This window comes from Phoxinus phoxinus (assembly GCF_949152265.1).
Source record: "Phoxinus phoxinus genome assembly, chromosome: 25".
NCBI classification, from domain to species: Eukaryota; Metazoa; Chordata; class Actinopteri; order Cypriniformes; family Leuciscidae; genus Phoxinus; species Phoxinus phoxinus.
The window spans coordinates 13,313,171-13,334,439 of record NC_136900.1 but is presented as its reverse complement, the minus strand read 5'-3'; the positions used below and the strand labels follow the sequence as shown (position 1 = coordinate 13,334,439).

Here is a 21,269-nt window from a genome sequence, read left to right as displayed (position 1 = left end):
CGTTAAATGTAACTATGACATAAATGAATAACTCCCTTTCCAAAGTAATGCATAAATAGAAAATTAAAACCTGTATTTAATTAATGTTTATCAATTTCTCTATCCATTTGTCAAAGTTAAAATGCCATTGGACACACAAAGTACACTGAGGTGGGCCATCACGAAAAGCAGCTGACCAATGCTTGTTTTATTCAATTTAGTTTTATTTTATTTTTAATGTCTATTTATTTGTCGATTTTGCAGTCCAAGACCACCATTAAAAATAATCTACAATTGTCTGACTTCAGAATTAACCTAACATTTTTTTTTATCTGATTAGTCAATATATTCAAATATTCAATCAAAAGGCAGAGATCTCAATAAACTCTTTTCTCCTTAGGTTCCTCCAAGACCAAACCATGCTGTTCTTAGAAGAATCTAATGAGACACGAGTTTGAGCTATGCAACCCACATTCATTTTATAGCTCTATACCCCCACTGTATTTCAACAATTGTGTAGTTTTCATCTAGGAATTGTAGGAGAAACGTCTAGTCTGAGGCAAAGTTGATACTTAAATGAAATCTAAATGAGTCTCCTCAGCTTTGAAAGAACAACCTCGGAGCAATAAAACGTTCCTGTGGGAAGCTGCTTGGCTTCGTCTGCTTCATGGAGCTCCATCACAGCAGCTGTTGTTTGAAAGCCATCCAACTTAAATTCAGAGAGGTCGAGTTTTTCCTTGTATTTTGGCCAAAGAGCTGCCAGTGTCTCTCTCATACCTTTGCTCTCCCTCATCTCCACCTGATACCCAAGACCTCCAGACCCTTATTACGAGTGACAGCCCCCCAGGTGGTGCTGGATTCGTCCCCTCTGCTCTCTCCAGCCTGTGCAGGTGGCCAATTTTGCAACACAGGGGTAATAAAGCATTATGGATAGGGATAGATACCTCGCCATCTGCGAATTGGTTCCCTCATCCATCTCGAACGCATGAACCTTTGCAATTCCTGATATGGATTAACCCACGGTAGCTCTAATTAAAATTAAACTGCGAGCTCTGAGGGCGAAACGCAATTATAACGTAATTGAAGGAGCGATTCCTCACAAACACAACGTGATGTTGCATCTGGCTGCAAGAGTGTCTGGGAAACCAATTGACATATCACGGCCAAGGCCACAAAGGGGGGTTATTTTTCTGTGAATGATGGGATAAAAAATGACAAAAAGACGGATGTGTACAGGCGACTATTTAATCTTCCAGAAAAGACAAAGAAGGGCACGAGCAAATCAGAGACGTCATGCTGGTCAATCTTCCTTGACATCCCTATGTTTAGTCCATGCTTTTAACTATTGTGAAAAAGTCTGATGTTACCTGAATTATTTAAAGCACTTTAGATGTCTACAAAATATTTGTGTCAACTCATCTACATTTTGATTATGCATTTACATACTGTCAAAAATAGCTCAGCATGCTCCATTGGTTTTAAATTGATCAGGATTCATAAGCCCTTAGAGACGGATCCGTTTATATACAGATTAGTTGGAGAGGTTAGTCCCGTTAACCTGATAAATTGTTCACTTGAATTAATTAATTTGCTTGTACCGTATCAAAAAAATAGTAGCAGAGTCACATTCCTGTATATCCTCTTGAAGACTTATTATTATTACATTTGTAATAGTTGAATATGTATCTGTATTACTTATTTTTAGTTGTATCCATAGTCATTTGTAATCATTTGTATATTGTGAACAATAGTGTTCTTGAATACATATGTGTGAGAGAAACTTTGGGACAAGCTAGACGGCATGAACGGTGGGGGGTGAGAGAGTTTGTGCTGAAGAGTTAGAGATGCTGGAGTGAAGACCTTTGTTTGGTCCATTGTCACTCTCTCCTAAATAAATAAGAGATCTCTTGGCAAAATAACTGGTGTCTGGTCCCTTGAATTAAACAACAACAAGGGGGAAAGCATAATTTCTAAATCTACACCTCAGATATGAATGATTTGTTGACATGCATTACACATTTTCTTTAAATTTGTTTATTTGTCAAAAAAAGTCTGATATTTCAGAATAAATCCCAAAAATGTCTCTGATTAGTCAAGATACTAAAGTCTCTAGAGATCTCAAACTCATTTCTCATTAGGTTCCTCCAAGTCCAAAACTATACAGATGAGTTTGACTTTTTTGACATTTTTTATCAAAAATAAAGGCATTTCATTCCTGGATATCCTCTAATATTAATGTTTTGTCTTTGAAATATGGATTTTAATTGAACTTTTAAATTTTTTGTGCCTGGCTGAGTAGCTAATTTTGTGATTATTAAACAATAAACGGTCTGTCTTCTGTTTCTTCCTTCAGACCCTGAAGGACCCCACCATATTGGCGAGGAAAGACTTCCAGCGGGAGGCCGAGCTGCTGACCAACCTTCAGCACGACCACATCGTGAAGTTCTACGGCGTCTGCGTGGACGGTGACCCGCTTATCATGGTCTTCGAGTACATGAAACACGGAGACCTGAACAAGTTCCTCAGGTGTGTGGATGGAATCAACACACTACACACACATTATGTCATGATGCAGTAATCGTTATGCTTTGCTTGTAGAATGATCTCAAATACAAAGGGAATCAGTTATTATCGATTGAGATCACAAACCATTGTTGAACATAATTATACACCCACTGAATTCCAATGTGATGCTCTGGGAATTTCAGAGTCTTGTGATACAAATCATCCTCAGGAGTTGCTGTGGGCCAGGGTTATGACAGAAATGCCAAATTATTAAAAAAAATAAAAATCTTTTTTTTATGTTTTTAATTAAAAACAAAATATAACTCTTGACTGTGATATTGGATGGATAATTGATGCCAAAGTCCCATTAAAGGGGCTACAGGTATGTATATGTAGAATTCAGAAACCCTTGTTGTTAGCGACACCTGTGGCCGTTAAGTGAACTGCAGCCAACAACGTGATTTACTGAACATGATTTAAGGCCCCTTGCAGCGAAGTTCTTTTTCGTTTTTCGCTTACAAGTAAAAAGTTGGAAATACCTTTGCAGTGAATATCCCGACCCGTCCATTCTGCTGAGAGCGACTTTTAGATGAATATGTAAATATGTGCTGTGCACTTTAGTTTCAATAACAAAATAAACACGCAACAAAAATAACAGCGGTGTGAAAGCAGCAGTTAAGAAAGCATTTGATAATAGCGGATGCGTTTTCACCAGATATGCGATTCACTAGCTTCGTGTCGACAGAGGAGGTTTAGTGGGGAGTAATTAAGAATGAATTAGGGAAAGTCACGTGAGAGGAGACATTGCCTCCATCGTGCTTTGATTGGATATGATCAGTTATGATTGGATATCATTTTGTTTGTGTGATAAATTCCGCCTCTTGTTTTTGTGCGTATTCTCATTAGCCTGAATGAAGGTAATGATGGCGTTAATGGCCCAGAGAGCAGCAGTGTCGGCCCTTATCCGGCCCACATCTGGTACGCGTGGAATCCACATGTACCAGATGTGGGCCGAATCTAGGCCAACACTATGTTGCTGTCTAGGGGGAAGACTAATTAAAAAGTAAGTAAATCAAACTTGAAAGGGCCTAAAAACATCATGAGCTGATCAATCAGCTTGGTGAAATTAAAGGTACATCTTCGTGTCTGTGACCAGTGTATTGACAAGTGTATGACAAGGTTGATGACTGATGAAAACGGATAAAAAAAAAGCTGAATAATAGTTCACAAGTAATATACATTGTTTAAATTGTCACTACCTTTAGTTATTTATAAATGTAAATATGCATAAAAACACTATATTGATTAAATTTATACTTGATTTTAATAAATAGAAATGTACATAGTTATTGGCAAAAATACAAAATAGAAATTTATTTGGTCTAATTTTTTAATGTAATGTTTATTTAATCGGGAAAATTAAGTGGAAAGGACATACATTTACATTTGCTCCTGCCTCATTTTAAAACACCACTGCTATAGACTATAGATCTGACTATGTGAGACTATAGTTTGAATTAATCCCTTTTATGCGCATGAAACATTGACATTACAGTACAGAATAGCACTTTTGGCTTTATCATAAACATTGTATAAGCATTCATTACATGTGACATTCGGAAGAGAGGCTTTTCGGGACCTTCACATCCTTTGTATTTTCCCGGCGAAATCGATCCAAGTCCTTCACATAAAAAATGGTCTACAGGATTTCATAGATAACCTAGGAAGTTGGGGAAGGTCTCTATTTTTCACTACAATCTGTTCATACATTGACAATTCAAAAGCGTTGGAAATTATGGACATGGAAATTCTTACAAATAGCCCCTTTAAGGCAAGATATTTCACTCAACAGCCATATTTGAAACACCTCTTGGGCAGCTATTTCAGTCATGCAGCTCCTATCTCTTTGAATAAATTTTGTTTCTAGATGCTCAATCATGACAAAATTAATGCTCGTGTCTCAGAATGCAGGCTGTTTCTATAGCTGCACTGCAGTGACAAAATGACTTTACCAATTCGCCTTTGGCTAAGCCACACCCTAGAATGTAGATTGACCAATCACAGCGCAGCCATGAACGAGCTCCCACAGAGGTCCGACACTTTTTCACAGCGCTTCATTGACTTTAACACAGGCGTCTCATATTTTTGGTCTCGGCAGGCTATAACCGTCGTAGTTTTATCAAAAATATGGCTAAACGTTGTGCCTGAATATTTCAGCTCCTATAACTGATCAGCTGATCCCTTTCGTTTAGGTTTGTTAATGTTATAATGATTTTTTCCTTTTTTTAATGGTCTTGCAGTGAGACAAACGTTATTATTCCATATAGTTTCTTAATTAATATGTTTTAAAAATTGCATACATACACAAGTATAAAGTAATTTGCTAAATACATAAATCGTTTAATATATGTTTGTCTAACCACAGGACACTTTTTTTTATATATATATATATATTATTATTTGAAAGTTGTAAATATGTGCATGCAAAAAATGGGTTAATTTTTAATTCAATAATTTTTTTCAATAATTATATATATCTAAGGACAAATCTAGCAATGTTTTGCCTGTAATCATTCTAGATTTAAAAATGTTTATAGAGTAGCGATTCATTTTTTTACTTTTGTATAGCAATATAGGTAATATTTTAGTTTAAATGAGAGTTTAAGTCCAGATGACAAAATGGTTGGGAACCCCTGCATTAGAATGTTGGGTCAACCAGTTGCATGCCGTTTTCTTATCGTTGTGATGTAAAATTCAGCTTTGTGATGTCAGCAGGGCCCATCTGACTGTGACTGATAGGTTACAACCTTCCACAAAGGTATTGAACAAGGTGGATACATAGGTGTACATGCTTTCTGACAGGGCTCTGTCGAAAGAGCAGAAATTGCTTTCTTTTTCCAGCTAGCAGGATTATAGGGGATAACAGGTTTCGTCATACGTAATGACACTATAAGGCGATAGATTCAAGAAAGGGCAGAGAAAACTGACAGGGATGCAAATTGCATTATACAGTATTCGTTTCCTTTGAAGAGGAAAGTACTCTATTGATAATTTGCATTGACATGAATAGCCACATCAGTTTAGTTTAATTTTCCATTGATTTGTTTTCTTCTGCATTCATGAACATAACTTTAATTATTATCTAATGCATTGCAGAATTCATTTACTTTTTAAAATGGATAGTTCACCCAAAAATGAAAATTCTGTCATCATTTACACACACTCAAGTTGTTCCAAACCTGTATGAATTTCTTTCTTCTCCTGAACACAACAAAGATATTTTGAAGAACGTCGGCTACCGGACAGTTGATGGACCCCATTGACTTCAATAGTAGGAAAAAATAAATACTCTGGAGGTCTATGGGGTCCATCAACTGTTTGGTTACCGACATTCTTCAAAATATCTTTGTTTGTGTTCAACAGAAGAAAGAAAGGCATACCGATTTGGAACAACTTGAGAGTGTGTAAATGATGACAGAATTTTCATTTTTGGGTGAACTATCCCTTTAAGTGTGTTGTAAGCATCCAAATACTTTTTGGGCCCAAAGTGACAGAACAGAAATCAGTTGGGTCATTCTGTCTATTTTATACTTACAGAGCTCATGGTCCAGATGCAATGATCCTGGTTGACGGACAGCCACTTCAGACCAATGGGGAACTGGGTTTGTCTCAGATGCTGCACATAGCCACTCAGATCTCATCAGGGATGGTCTACCTGGCGTCTCAGCACTTTGTGCACCGTGACCTGGCGACACGCAACTGCCTGGTGGGCAACGGGCTGCTCGTGAAAATTGGAGACTTCGGAATGTCAAGAGACATCTACAGCACTGACTACTATCGGGTAAGCGCGGTTTTGTATTCATAAATGCTTGAGCATAATAAATGTTTGTCAAAAATTCCAAGTCGTGGAAAAATCATTGATAAGATCTTGAATTATTCAGCTCTGAGACAGTCTGAACCTGTATGCAGCTCATTGATTAGTCATCAAATATCCACAAAACACAAATGAACCCTTTGTCAATTGTGATGTATGATGGATCCATAATTGAATGCATAATTACTCATTTTAAATGACTTCTGAAAAGTTATAATATTGATATATCCAGCTGCTTTTATTTTAAAAGACCTTAATCAAACTGTTTACTCAGTTGTTAGATTAGTCATACTGAGTGTTAATTAAGGACAAGGTTAAAAACATCACCATATTTGTTATTTGGTATTAAAGATACTTACATAATTACAAACAAAGCCCGTTAAACATCTAAATCATAGTCTCTGAATACAAGCCTTGATGATAATGTTACCATTTATTTGGTATTTTAAAAATACTTTTGAGATGTAAAAAGCAATAATATCATATTTATGTTTTGCAAGGATAATTCTGTAGATTTACATTCATAATTTGTGGATTCACAACCACATTAGATTAAAGGAGTAGCCTATATTTTGAAAGTGATACAGTACTTCACCAAAAATGTTCATTCTGTGATCATTTACTCACCTGTCAATCCAAATTCATATGACTTTTATTTATTCTTGCATGAAACGCTAAAGGAGGGATTTAGAAACATATGCAAGCTGCTGTTTGTCTGTGTCAGAGAAGGGAAAATAGCAGTTCGCAAATATAGCAAATATCAAAATTTTAATTTTTGGATGAACTATTTCTTAAAATTGCAAGTATGAATTCACACAATTCTGACTCATTCAAGGTTGGCTCAATTACATGCTCCAGACCCATTTCTGCTTCTACAAAAGATCCTCAATCAAAATCTTGTCTTTGCCTGACAGACATGGGCCTCTCTGTAGATTTGGTCTAGATGACAGAGGGCTCAATTTGCAAGATGAGGGCCCTAAATGCATTAAAATGTATGTCTTCACTTAGTGCTCAACAAGAGGATGAATGAGGTGACGCGGAATTTACAGAGCTCCTCTATCGCTCGACTAGATTAAGTTGATTTGAACATGATTGTTCATCTCGCTGCTTTGAATGTGACTCCCATTTTTAGGGCACTGAAGTGAAATGAGAATTTTACTCACTGTCAGAAGTCAAGAAATTATTCAGGAGACAAACTAAACAGTGGCTGAGGTGAACTGAGGAGACAAATGCCATACTTTGTATTTCAAACAAGCCACATCAAATATCAAGTTTGGTTTATTTAGGGCTTTTCTTTTTTGTAAGTGTTTTTAATGCTTTTGTGTTTTAATGTTTTAGTGTAAGTGTGCTTTAATGTTTTTAAAGGGGTAATGACATGGAATTTATTTATTTTAATATGTTCTTTGAGGTTCACTTAATAATGTTAACAAAATGTTTCGCACAAAAAGGCAAATACGCAAAAATTATTATTTTTAGTCCTCATTCTGAACCTCGGTCGGAAATTATCCATTTTAAGGGGCGGCTCCTTTAAGGCTTGTCACTAAACGTCCACTGTTATGATTGGCTAACATCACTGCATACATAGAAAGAAGTATTAATTAAAAACTTTTTTTGCTATAATAATAATAATATAGTATTATGAATAAAAAAACTATTATTTATTTATTTATTTGATTTCTTTTACATTTATTTTGTGATGTTTATGAATGCTTAAAACAATGCCTACCCTTGCTTTCCTCAATGTGGACAATGTAAAAGTGACCGGACATTTTTTTGAATACACTGAAAGAAAAAAATCAACCTGATGACCAAAAAGCAGAAGCTACTTTTGCCTCAAAAGTAGCATATTTCTAAATGCAGATCCTTCAGTAGACACGGGTTGTTGCTGTTCCTGTTCCCAGAGAACCAGTCCTAATTGCAATGGAGGGAAATATGTTACATTAACAGTAAATGTCAAATAGACCATTGCATCTCATCTCACTTAATATATTCTGTGGCTTACTTTATTTTAATGGCACTGTGAAATGGCTGATTGCACTCTGCAGCACAAAAGAGGCAGCGATCAATTTACTGTTCCTAACAAACAGGAAGTGACCCAAACCATCACTGTTTTGCAAAAGCAAACTTAAATGTCCATGCGTCTGCGAGGCAGTTGGCATTGATGCCTAAAGATAAGCAGCATGTGATCTATTTAAACATTCAATACAGAATACTATTGATGAACAAATAAAATGGGCTATTTCGTCCACTGTTTGTGTATTATGTATTTTAAGGATTATCGTTAAGCTCTATTGGATTCCTTTGAGTCAAATCTGCCATGCAGAATTCGGTTTATGCGCCTTTGTAGAGCATTTTAAATCAGACACTTTGATGTCATTTAGCATGTAGCCTTAGAAGTTAGCTATCTATGTAGGAAGCATATCATTAGGTTTCAGAAACAAAGCCGTCATCACTATTCAGAGTTGCGTATCCTTGATTTCCACAAATTGTTATAGTATAAACCTAAACCTGATCTGAAAAGGTCTCTCTTAGTAGCGCCTATCAGCAACAGGCGCCTCTCATCTCAGAGCAGATATAAACCAAAATGGCATCCAACAGCCCGTCTTCTCTGACACCGGTGACATTCTGACGTGTTCATTCTCCAGAAAGAACTTCTACATGGTGGTCTCCTGGGATTGAACGCAGTCAGTTAGCCTAGAGTCAGTATTCATCAACAGCTTGGCTTCCTCATCCATGTAATGATTGTGCCGTATAATCTCACTTGCAGAAGTGAGAGAAGCTGGGGTCGATTTCGAGTTGCTCAGGTTTTCTTTGTCAGTGTAAATTTGCGCTGAGGGCCATGATGTAGGAACCAAACACCTCAACTTCTTGCCAGCAAGACCTGGCAAAGCAAAGCGGAGTTACCTTGCTTCAAAGTCAAACCCACCCGTGTCTGGTGCTAGACGGTTCTATAATGTGGATGAAGGACTTGATGTGGTTGAGTACTCCATTAACTGATGGGTAACCAAGTTAATAGTCCCAGAACAGAAAACCTTCTGCGTTATGCACTGTGTTACTTTTCCCATCTGTTAATGCACATTTGTTTGTTACATTGTACATCTCTTCTGAAACTAGCTAAGTGAGACAGAAAACTGCTGGAAATTCCAACAGCATATGTCTATTTCCTCAACGCTCTTTAACTCATTTAATGACATCATCTCTCGTCAGCTGTTCATTGAAACAAACATGCTATTGATTTTAATATGCATTAATTACCGCTATGTGATTCCCATCCTCCTCATCTATGATTCTTCCCCCCTCCAGTCGCTAATTGTGTTGCCTTTCATCGGTGCCCTTTCAGATTGCGTTGGCATTTTTGTCACCACCCTGCCAGTTCTCATTCTGATCTCAACGAAGCCCCGCAGACTGATTTACATGCATCTGCAGTCTCGTCGTTCCACCTCAGATAGGATGGAGGGAGCAATCTGGGGAAAGCTATTCAGATGAATGCAAGTTCAATCAATACAATCGATTCATTTTCCCAAACACTCGAGCACAAATAGTTGCACTAAACAAAAACACTAAATATGTATGTGTTTGGATTAGCATCCTAACATACTACATACACTGTAGTCTACTTAGGGCACTTTTCTCGATAGATGCATTGCATTATAAAACAGAGTACACTGTATCTTACAGTGCAGTGCACTTGACCTTACATTTCCAGTGTGACGATTGAACTGTTACTTATAGCCGTAATGTTTTTTAACTCATTTGATCTGACTTGTACATGTTGAATAAAAAATGGGAAATAAAAGTTACATGCAATAACAGCCACTCACATGCATTGTAATGAATTTTTCATTAAAATAATTTTTTCAATGTAATGAAGAAAAAATAAAAAAGGTACTTGCAACTTTTCATCTTAGAATTCTGTCTTTCTACTTGCAGTTGCAGTTTTTTCGCAATAACAAATTATAAAGTTAAAATTGCGTGATATGAACTTGCAATTGCGAGTTATAAAGTCAGAACTGCATGTTATAAAGTCAGAAGTGTGAGATATAAACTCGCAATTGCAAGAAAAAAAAGCCAGAATTGTTATAAAGTCAGAATTGTGGGATATAAACTCGTAATTGCGAGAAAAAAAAGCCAGAATTGCAAGTTATAAAGTCAAAATTGCGAGGTATAAAATATATTCTTTCTTTCTATATCTATACTATATCTAGACACGAATGCACTCTATAATAATAGTAATATAGGCTATGCTAAAAATACTATTTTGGTAGCTAAATTTGGAAAATTATACTCTTACTATTTCTCCAAAATGGCAGAGATAGTAAGAATAGTATGCTAGTATGGTATTCTGTATTTAACTGAGTCATACAAGATGCTATTCCTCTCAATACCTGATCCAAAACGTAGCCTGTTATTGCGATATCTTGTTCTAGATAATCAAAAGATCTAGTTAACCAGTCTTAAGCAGTTAGCGCTATGCTATGCTAATAGACTAAGCTCTTAGCTTTTTAATCAAAAGCTTATTGAAAACACAAAGACAATACATCTTTCATTTGACAATTTTTAGCTTGTGACATGTCATATAAAAGACATTAACATGTTTTCATAAGCTATTTTATATATAGTTTAATCAGACTGTGGGGGAAAGGACCTGGCATGGCATAAGAAAGTCGCTAGCATTGCAGCTAACACAGTTAACGCCGTATTTGACTGTTTCAAGCTCTCCAAACATTGTTCTATCTCTCTCCGCTCTATCTATGTCCATTATGGTGATCATACCTTCATTACCTTCATCCCTGGCTGACTTTTCCTGGCAAGGATGTTGTGCGCTTACGCTAAAGTGGGCTGAGTTAGCCAGGCGAGCAGCTCAGTATGGCCATAGGGAGCAGTTCCTGCCCACGCATGGGGAGCGTTAGCAGCGGCCCAGTAGTACCCTGAACTCCATCTCACGGAACAAGAGGAGTGTTGTTTGACCGCAGCAGGACTGGCATATTGCTTACACCTCCTAAAGGGCAGAGGCGGGAGGGAAAGAGCGAGCCAGCGAGGGGAGGGATATTTGCCACACATCACTGGAGCCTGTGGGACAGCTTCCTCCTCTGTGAGGAACTGGCTGCGAATGAGAACCACAGAAGCGTAGCTGATTAACATACACAGCCTTCCACTGCCTTATCGTTCCCTACATTAAAGACATTACACCAGGAAAAAAAACTCCCAGACTTTAATTATAGTACATCTCAATGCCTCTATAGTTTCCTAATCACAAAGACATTCATATTTTTTCACTCATTATTCTGAGTCATTTGCTGTTGCAAATTGAAATGAGTTGTGATTTTTTTATTATTATTGATAAACAGCGATTTATTCAGCGTCAATCATCGAAAACTCTGACGTTTTTCACAGTTTTTACAGTAATTCTTAAATTGTCGTTGTTGCGCTCAGAGCTTAGAGACACGTCCTGTTGCCAAGGATACACTCTTGACAAAGCAATGTAGGATGAGAGCCAAATAACATTTTACCATAATCTCATTTATAGTTGTTTTTCTTCTGATTGTTTTTAACACACAACTATTATGTACCTAAATGCATTTATGATAAAAAAAAATAAAAGCACATTAAGCATTCTACAAAGAAATAAATGTGAATTGTGGATGTACAGTATGCCGCAGACTGCTTTGTATTCCTGCACACAGTCAATAGCCTGACCCCCATGTGAGCAAACCACTAATGAGCCTTGTAATTAATACGCAGTCGCCACTTACGAGTTGAAAGCCGCAATAACCACGCAACTGCCATTGAAACGTCACTCTCAGTTGTCCTGCCATGGCTGTAATTAACACAAGCAACAGACACGAAGAGGAAATAGATTCTAAACCAATCCAGTCCGGTGCCGGCCCAGGGCAGAGATGATTAATGTCTTGTTGTTTTAATCGATTAATATCTCGCTTAACATTGGGAAGGCCTGGAGGGAGACTTTATTTATGGCCTTTGATGATTTGGAGCTGTCAAAAACCCTTAATGGATACATTTGTTTCCCCTTCCCTCCATCTTTTCTGGTTTCTCAGTTTTCCATGTCAAAGCTCTTCAAATATTGTAAGTAGGGGTTGGAGATATACCGATAGACACAAATTAACTTGTAGAAATGTATCAACCAAAATGTAGCGTCTCTATCGCAGTTATGCACCCGTGCTGCGCAGTCACAAAAGCTTATAATTTGCATAAGTTTGTAACCATTGCTATTTAAAAACAAGTGAATATAAACCATTGAAGCACAATAAGCGGCGAAAGGGAACTATTTTCAGTATATGCACGTGCTGAGCATGAAGCCGAATACTAGACTGAGTTACTTTTTCCACCTTATTGGATTTGAACGGTCAAAAACACACACTTCTGTGTCAAAATGGCCAGTGAATATTCTCATAAACAGTAATTTATGTCGTAAGTGAATGTAAACAGTTTAGAAATATTATGTGTTTCAGTATTTGATCAGTCTATTCAGTCTTAAAGTGACAGTAGCCTAATAAACCATGCAAACAGCAAAAGACAGAGAAGATCACCCATTGCTACTGACTAAATCACTTTTGTAACTTTATTGAGAATACATTTGGATTTAATTTAAACAACAAAGACTATGCAGTGTTGTATTGAATTACTTATTTAGTGCTTGAAGTTTTTCAGGTAGGGCTTTGTTCTAATGTAGTCCTGTTGCTTGTTACTTCCTTTGTTCTTACTTTATCAATAACTGTTTACGTGTTTTTTTTTTTTTTTTTTTGTTTTTTTTTTTTACTTATGCTAGTATTTGTGTTTTGTTATTTTAAAATTGGTGATGAGAATTCAGAAGTTTTAATGGTATCAAAAACTTGGTATCAAACACAAAAAAACGTATTTAATGCAAAAATAACTATACCGAGATATATTTCGTTGCTCATATTGTGATATTAGATTTTAGTCATATCGCCCGCTCATAATTGTACATCATATTGTTATTTTTTACAGCAACCAGGAAGGTCAATTTACCAGCAGAAATTAAGAATAAAGAATAGCAATGATGACTATAATGATAACTTTATTAGCCTTCACACCAGTGCACGATAACGTTCTGTTTATTCTGTCGCTTTAAATAATCTGGCTCTTTAAAGTCGGAATGGATTCTCATTGGCTGTCAGTTTATTTTTCATCAGCTGGAAAAATAATTCTGAAATTGATTCTGAAGATATCGTTTCTCTAGTATACTTGTGGTGTCATTGTTTCTGTTTTCAAACAATTGTGTGATTATTAAAACTTTATTAGTATCATTATCTTATATATTATTGTCCTTTATGTGAATCAGGGCATGTTAAATTATGAAATTATGTGTCTATAGTTGTGATGTGGACGTCTCCATTCTCATAGATTTGTACATTAAATGAAATAATTGAAATGTTATAGATATGTTATAGAAATTACAAAATACTATGAAAAATTCTGCAAGTCGTGAAATGTGGACGTAAAAAAAAGAAAAAATCTCAAAATGCATCTACAAGACTTTTAATAATTTCTTTCCCCATAGAACTCTGTGTTTTAACATAAAGTGTTGTTAATCTTTAGTAATGTGAGTTTCACTAGTCTCTGACTGTCTTTGATAATCAGGATATGGTGCTCCAACAGGTGGGTGGACACACCATGCTACCCATTCGCTGGATGCCACCCGAAAGCATCATGTACAGGAAGTTCACGACGGAGAGTGATGTTTGGAGCTTCGGCGTCATCCTCTGGGAAATCTTCACCTACGGCAAGCAGCCATGGTTTCAGCTGGCAAATAATGAGGTATGTTCATTTTATCGGATTCCATAAGAAAAATCTCTTTTTTAGCTGTTTGCTAGCCCTCTGGCTAGCTTTGGTCACGCGTTATTAGTAAACTGTATGACTGCCGTAGGTGAAAGCAAGGTGTAAAGACTCATTGCCCAGATGAAATGATAATAAAAAGCTTAATGGAGACAGAAAGTCTGTACTGGACGAAAAAACTGGTACTGGAGTGTGAAAATAATGTAGCATTATGAGACGCATTCAGTCTTGAGACAGGATGACTAAGGAGCGAAATTAAACATAACAACATAATCACTGGCGGTTGTCATGAGGCTTTTGACATGTATAGACTGTAACTCAAGCTCATCTCGAACATGACTTCTTCCTATGAAATGAGCAGGGAGTACACATGTTGAAATGTCGTGTTGTTGGATTTTTTGTCGCACACATATTCCCTCGTGTCTCGAGTTAATGAGGAACATTGCCACTTAATTTTCGGCTATTGTTGTTCTCCATGTAACGTTTCACAACTAAGGTTTGGATGAACTCCAAACAGCCACACACACATAGAGATGCTGCTCCCAAACTATTCCATTGTGTCTGAATAGCGAAGATTATTATTTACCTTTTCACATAAATCTCATAATTACCACTATTGAACTAAATGTTGTTATGGTTAGACAAGAGCCTTATACTGTTGTTTTCAGTACTGATACTAAACTGGGATTTATGCTTTCATAACAAAAATGTTGCAAACAAATATCCACATATATTACTGGGATTCTCTGTACAATAAAAAAGAAGTATAGATTATGAGTGAATGTAGATTGTTATAATATAAGTTTGAGGATGAATCTCATGAAGCCTTCTAATAATGCATCTAGGCCATATTTCTCCCCCATAAATCAAAAGAAAATAGTTTTAAATAAATTGTCCTGCACATAAAAAATTAAGCCTTTATATATACTATATCTATATATATATATCAGAAGCAGAGTCTTTGTGAGAATGTGTTAATGTTTTTCTCTGCTGACCAAACACAGCTGGATGTGCTGAAAATACTTCATTCCCCACTTCAGATTCCCAAGCTGTGAAAAGTGAAAAAGCGACAGCGATTCTCTTGAAGCTTCTATTCGCAGCTGGTTTGAGCACTACTTCACACTGAGATTATCAATATCAACTCAGCGAACCATAATCTATAGGTGCTGTGCGATTTATGCAAGAAAGATGTGTGTTTGTATTATGCACTGAAGGGGCTTGAATGCTAATCACATGCACTGCTCCATATTCTGGTGCCAGAGGGCTGGTGGCTACTGTATTGCATCAGGACTTCTGCTGTCATTTCTGACGGTGGAAGAAACTAAATCAAACTTTCAGTCGATAGAACACAGACATCCACAAGCTGGAGTCAGCGCGGTGGACACAAGGGACCGCGAACAATCATCTGTCTTTTCTAAAAGTCGATACGAAGCCATCCACAGAGGCAGATGTCTTCAGTTTCATGAGATGGTCCTCTTTTGCGTATCACAACACAAAGGCCATAGATGGTTTCTCTACAGAAACAGACAACTGTTAAATGATAGATTTAAAAAAAAAAAACATCAGACGGTTCTTGTGTTGTTAGGACTGTTAGCAAGGCCTCAGCAAGGCAGAAATGCACTTGTGTTATAATTCGGAGCAAAGCTTCCTCACATACTTCCAAAAATCCTCACAGAGTATAACTATAATCATTTAGAAATGAAGCTCTGAATTTTGATAGCACATCACATGACTTTAAGTCTGTGTGACTTGAATTACACAAAATAATATCTGAAATATCCCAGTAAAAAAATTAAATAATACTGCAGTACCCATGCTGTTGTTCTGAAACAACTTGCATACTGAAGTGTTTTTAGCATCATGAATGGTAGTGTATTTGTATATTTGAATATTTTGAAATCAGTAGATAGATTCTACTTGATTCGCCTTGTTACAACTTTTACTATCTCTAGATGGTCAAGTTTGATTGTCTTCTCGACGCTCCGCCAGAACCCAGCTAGGAGCTCCGACGGGGCCGATCCAAGGACCTCACTAAACCACCCAATCGGTAGTAGCGACGGGCGGTGTGTACAAAGGGCAGGGACTTAATCAACACGAGCTTATGACCCGTGCTTACTGGGAATTCCTCGTTGATGGGACACAGTTTCAATCCCCAGTCCCGATCACGAGCGGGGTTCAGCGGGTTACCCGCGCCTCTCGGCGCAGGGTAGGCACACGCTGATCTGCCCATTGTGGCACGCGTGCAGCCCCGGACATCTAAGGGCATCACAGACCTGTTATTGCTCCATCTCGCGTGACTGAACGCCACTTGTCCCTCTAAGAAGTTGGACGCTCGGGGCCGCGTAACTAGTTAGCATGCCGGAGTCTCGTCTGTTATCGGAATGAACCAGACAAATCGCTCCACCAACTAAGAACGGCCATGCACCACAACCCACAGAATCAAGAAAGAGCTATCAATCTGTCAATCCTTTCCGAAATTTTCAAATAGTAAATTCAGATTCAGGGCTTAGAATAATTTATTGAAATAAAATAAAGTACATTAAAAAAAACTAACATTACTCAAAACTAAAGTTTAGCTTAATGTTTTATTGTCCCTCCTAATATGTTTTGATTTTGTAATATTGTTGCTATCATAAAGTATGTAAATACTTAAAGGCTAGGCTTAAAATGCAATGCTCAATTGTATACAATATGTAACAGGAGCCCTTGGCCTGGAAAAGGTTGAAGACCCCTGCAATAGAATATTTATCAACCAGTAATTCCCTACTCCTTTCTCCCTGTCTTCACAGGTAATCGAATGCATCACACAAGGACGTGTGCTGGAGCGGCCACGGCTTTGTCCCAAGGAAGTGTACGACATTATGCTGGGATGCTGGCAGAGGGAACCGCAGCAGAGGTTGAACATCAAAGACATCCAGAAAATTCTTTATGCCTTGGGTAAAGCCACACCTGTCTACCTGGATATCCTGGGCTAACGTTTGTTGGGAATATGTTCGGATGTCTGTCTGCGTCTATCCAACGGAGGAACGGAAAAACCTGGGATTTACCCAAAACAACATGTACCTTACTGCGCCACTGTCAGACAACTACAACTTGGGATGGACTTAAGTGCCTGCTACTCCTTTCGATACACTGGATAACAGTCTTTAAAAAGCACTTTTACATTTTGTTTACCTGCATATAAAGATGTACAGTTCTACTGCTAGAAGAGGAGTCTCCTTTCTCGATTTCTTTATTTTTTTTCTTTTCATTTTGGTAAGAACAGCCTACTTTTAAACTCTAAAAAAGGAAAAATGGAAACCATTTATTTCCCCCTAAAATTTAAAAAAATAAAAAAAAAGTTTTTTGTTTTGTTGTTGTAGTTTCCTGACTGCCTGACAATTCTCCCCGTGGTTACTTGTTTTTCATTTTATAAATATATATATTTTTTATTTATTTTTCTTTCACTTCCGAGTGTGGATGTATGCCATGTTTCTTGCTGAGGGTCGCCTTTCGGATATGACTGCTTACCGTTGCCATGTCAGAGAATTGGCAAGGACTTTTTTTCCGAAAAAAGCCTTACTGCGCTCTGATTGGCCGGATCTTCTTTTTGACTCTACAGGAAGTATCCAACAGGGCTTTTAAATATTCTGAGGAGCTTTTTAGTGAATGGAATAACTTGAAGGAACCACCAATCAATACAAAGGAGTTTATTTAAAAAAAAGAATGTATATAATGTAAATTTCTGTCACAAGCAACAGTATGTTAACTTATTTCATTTCCTGATTAGATGATTTTAGTTCCTTGGCGTGCTGTTACGGTGAGTGAATTCTATAAATATTTTGATAATATTTTAATGTTTTTTTTTATTTTTCCACATGTCCATAGAATGTATGTTGATATTTCTAAATGAACTTGTTTTTTTGTTTTGTTTTTGTTTTCCCCCTTTTTTGTTTTGGATGTGACCTAGAGCTCAAGAACGGTTAGGGTTTTCAAGCTGAAACACACCACAAAAGGAAAATCATGAGATGTTGCCTCGCTCCTTGTATTCCAGAGACCATTTGCTTCTGAAATGAATGTAACAGGAACAGTAGAATTGTTTCCCAAGTGAGATCATGCCCAGAAAATACTCATATTCCATTCATTAGCCCTCATTGCTTTTATGAACTCAGTATGCTTTGCAAACATAATATATCGTCCTTTCCCATAGTTTGATTAATAAAAGAGAGATGGTTATGCTAACTGGAAGAACTAGCATGAGCAACGTTTTTTTATTATGTCTGCGCTAAATTCCATAAGAAACACTGTCCATTCCTAGTTCTGCAACCAGTTTTCTCTAGTAAATATTGTCGCTGCTAATAGAGTCATCAAAATATAATGGAAGAGAATCCATAACAGCATTGTAGATTCAGTCAAGTAATATTCTTCTTTTCTTGTAAACACAATAATGCGATAATTGCATAATCAAGATGGAGCTTTCCTAGTACTAAAGGGCTTCTTTGAAACATTCTTCATTTATTCTGAAGTGACATTTGGATTTTATTGTAATATATTCTCTCAGTTTTGCTGGCTCATGCTTTTCATTCAAGGTGATCTGTGGCTCAGTATTTGTCTAATGATAAATCTATAATCATTACACGTGGAATAAATCAGCCAAGTAATCTTTAGTTCAGCTGCAGTGTGCCTATCTGTGCAAACGATTCTTGAGCACACAATAAGTGACGATTTAGAACTTCAACGTGAATTTAGCTTAACCCTTACATATATCAACAGCGGAACATTTTATGTGTTCTATGTGCGAGTGCTCACTTTGATTCTCGCAACTTTATCCCAACTAAACCATTACCAAAAGTGAAAAATGTCAAAAACTTTCCTGCTTTTCACAGGTCTCTATCAGGAACCGTGACTTAAATTGCTGTTCGAGGCAACCTGCCCATCACCGTTCGACAGAACACATTTGCACTTAACCATAATCTCACCTTTCACATCAGGAAAAGTTCCTGGCGCAGAGGAAGTGACTTGAACATTTGTTGATCTTGTTGTGTTGTTTCTTTCTGCTTCCCACAGTGGCCAGATAATTCTCTCCACATCTATGACAAGGGGGAAATTGCAAAAGTCTTTCAATAACACCGTCAGCGATGTGCTTATGTGTGATAAGATGCTCCTCATTTTGATATTCTCGTCAGCTACGGGGCCCTGCTGCAGATATACACTGACTTTGCAATTTTGCACACCAAGCTTTTGTGCAGGAAAGTTACAGTGGAAATTTACCCTAGTATGGGTACCCAACTGCTTGCTGGAAAAGACTTGAGTTTTATTAAGTAAACAGGCCTGCTTTCCTCTAGCACCTGGACGAGCCCTCAGTTTGGGACGGCATTTTAAACACAGTCCTCTTTACTCATTGTAATTTCTGCAAATCTCTCATTGATGTGGCATACCAGATTTTACGTGTCAATTGTAGTACGCAGTGAGCATTCATGCTGAATTAGGTTCTAATTGGAAGGAAACAGATAAAATGTCACTTTTGGCAATGGAAGCAATTCCCAGCTTTTCCCGTAGAGACAAGATTTAGAGAATGCACGTGGGGCTGAGTTCAAAATATGAAAATGATACGTTACATGAACAGGCTATTATTTCTTCCTTGGTCAACCCCCTTCATCTCCACCGTGGCAGTCTTTAGCAATATTATTAGAGGAATACTTCACTTAAAAATTAAAATTCTGTCATAATTTACTCGCCCGCAAGTTGTTTCAAACCTGTATGCATTTCTTTCTTCTGCTGAACACAAAGGAAGATATTTTGATGAATGTCGATAACCAAACAGTTGATGAACCCTATTGACTTCCATAGTATTTTTTTTTCCTACTATCGAAGTCAATGGGGTCCATCAACTGTCTGGTTTCCGATATTCTTTAAAATATATTTATTTGTGTTCCACAGAAGAAATACATTCATACAGGTTTGAAACAACTTTAAGTGAACTATTGTATTTGCAACTTGCCATTTGTTTAATGACTGACCAGCATTTTCCACTTCTGAAACCAAATCATACTATATATCTCTAACAAATAAACTGCACTTAGTTCCTACATGTTTCCTGAAGAGGACTAAAGTTTGTGGCTCACTCTTGCGGCGGTGGTTACTGAAGATTATTTGAGTCATTGGGTACATAACTGTGACTAACAGGGTTGAAAGAGTCAAACATTTCTCTGTGGTTTGCTTGGTGAGACCGATCGTGGCTCAACGACCTGTGAAATGTGGATTATACAAACGCGGCGAGAAGGGGTCGGGCGGCGTTAGATGCGGGGAGTGGGGAGGCTGTATCTTTATCACCTGAAGCCGTCGGAGAACTAGCGCCAACTGAATTAGTAGTTTCTGTAAATGAAAGGACGCGAGTGTGTAAGCCACAGCTGGTTTGGAGAGGGGGATCAGAAGAGAGAGAGTGTGACAGCAGGGTGACGATATGGCAGCTCCAGGGGTTGCCGCGACTCTAATGACTTCACCTTGCAGAAATGGGTGGAAATTACCAATGAAATGAGTTTTTGGCCCGGGCTTTTAGATATCCTTAAATATGATGGCCAGTCTTTCGGTAATCCCCCTGAGGCAGAGAAGAGAGGTGTGTGTGGCTGTATCGGTGTGTGTGAGAAAGAGAGGGGTAGGAGGGATGAATCAGTGAAGGTCACACGCTAACAGAGTGGATAGAAGTGCCACAGCGCTGTCTGTTGGCAGGCTAACAGAGTTGAGTTAAGCATTCAGAGCTGTGAGGCAAGCAGAAACTCCCTCTCTCGCTTACCGCCGCCATGGCAGCGAGCAGGCGCAGGGCGATTGATGAGAGGTTTAAGACCTTAATCATGAGGAGAAGAAGCGAGGCAGGAAGCTGGAACATTACGTCTGGAATGAGCTCTCTTTCAGCACTTCATAACCCTGCAGAAGGGCTGCAGAAACCTTGGCACTGTCACGCTTCGCTGCTGATCTCAGATCAGCTCTCTCCTCATCCATTTATCCTACCTTCTGTGGGCCTGATTTACCAAAGCATTTAGCGCATGCAAGACTGCTTTACTAGGGCAAAGTGAAGAAGAAAAACTGTAATTGGCCAATCACCGGCAATGTTGTTCAA

The 21,269-nt window shown here is 37.7% G+C and overlaps 1 protein-coding gene across 3 annotated transcripts in view; it reads left to right on the top strand.

Annotated features, from left to right (window-relative positions):
• Positions 1-18,575, top strand: part of ntrk3a (neurotrophic tyrosine kinase, receptor, type 3a) — a 189,968-nt gene extending 171,393 nt beyond the window's left edge. Inside the window, exons 14-17 of one of the 3 annotated variants that reach the window (XM_079603551.1) lie at positions 2,333-2,505; positions 6,082-6,325; positions 13,979-14,155; positions 16,963-18,575. In XM_079603551.1, coding sequence (XP_079459677.1) covers positions 2,333-2,505; positions 6,082-6,325; positions 13,979-14,155; positions 16,963-17,148 — 780 coding nt within the window. In that variant the 3' untranslated portion in view covers positions 17,149-18,575. The remainder of the gene's footprint in view (positions 1-2,332; positions 2,506-6,081; positions 6,326-13,978; positions 14,156-16,962) is intronic. The other 2 variants (XM_079603552.1, XM_079603553.1) reach the window with 2 other exon arrangements.
• Positions 18,576-21,269: the final 2,694 nt, after the last annotated feature.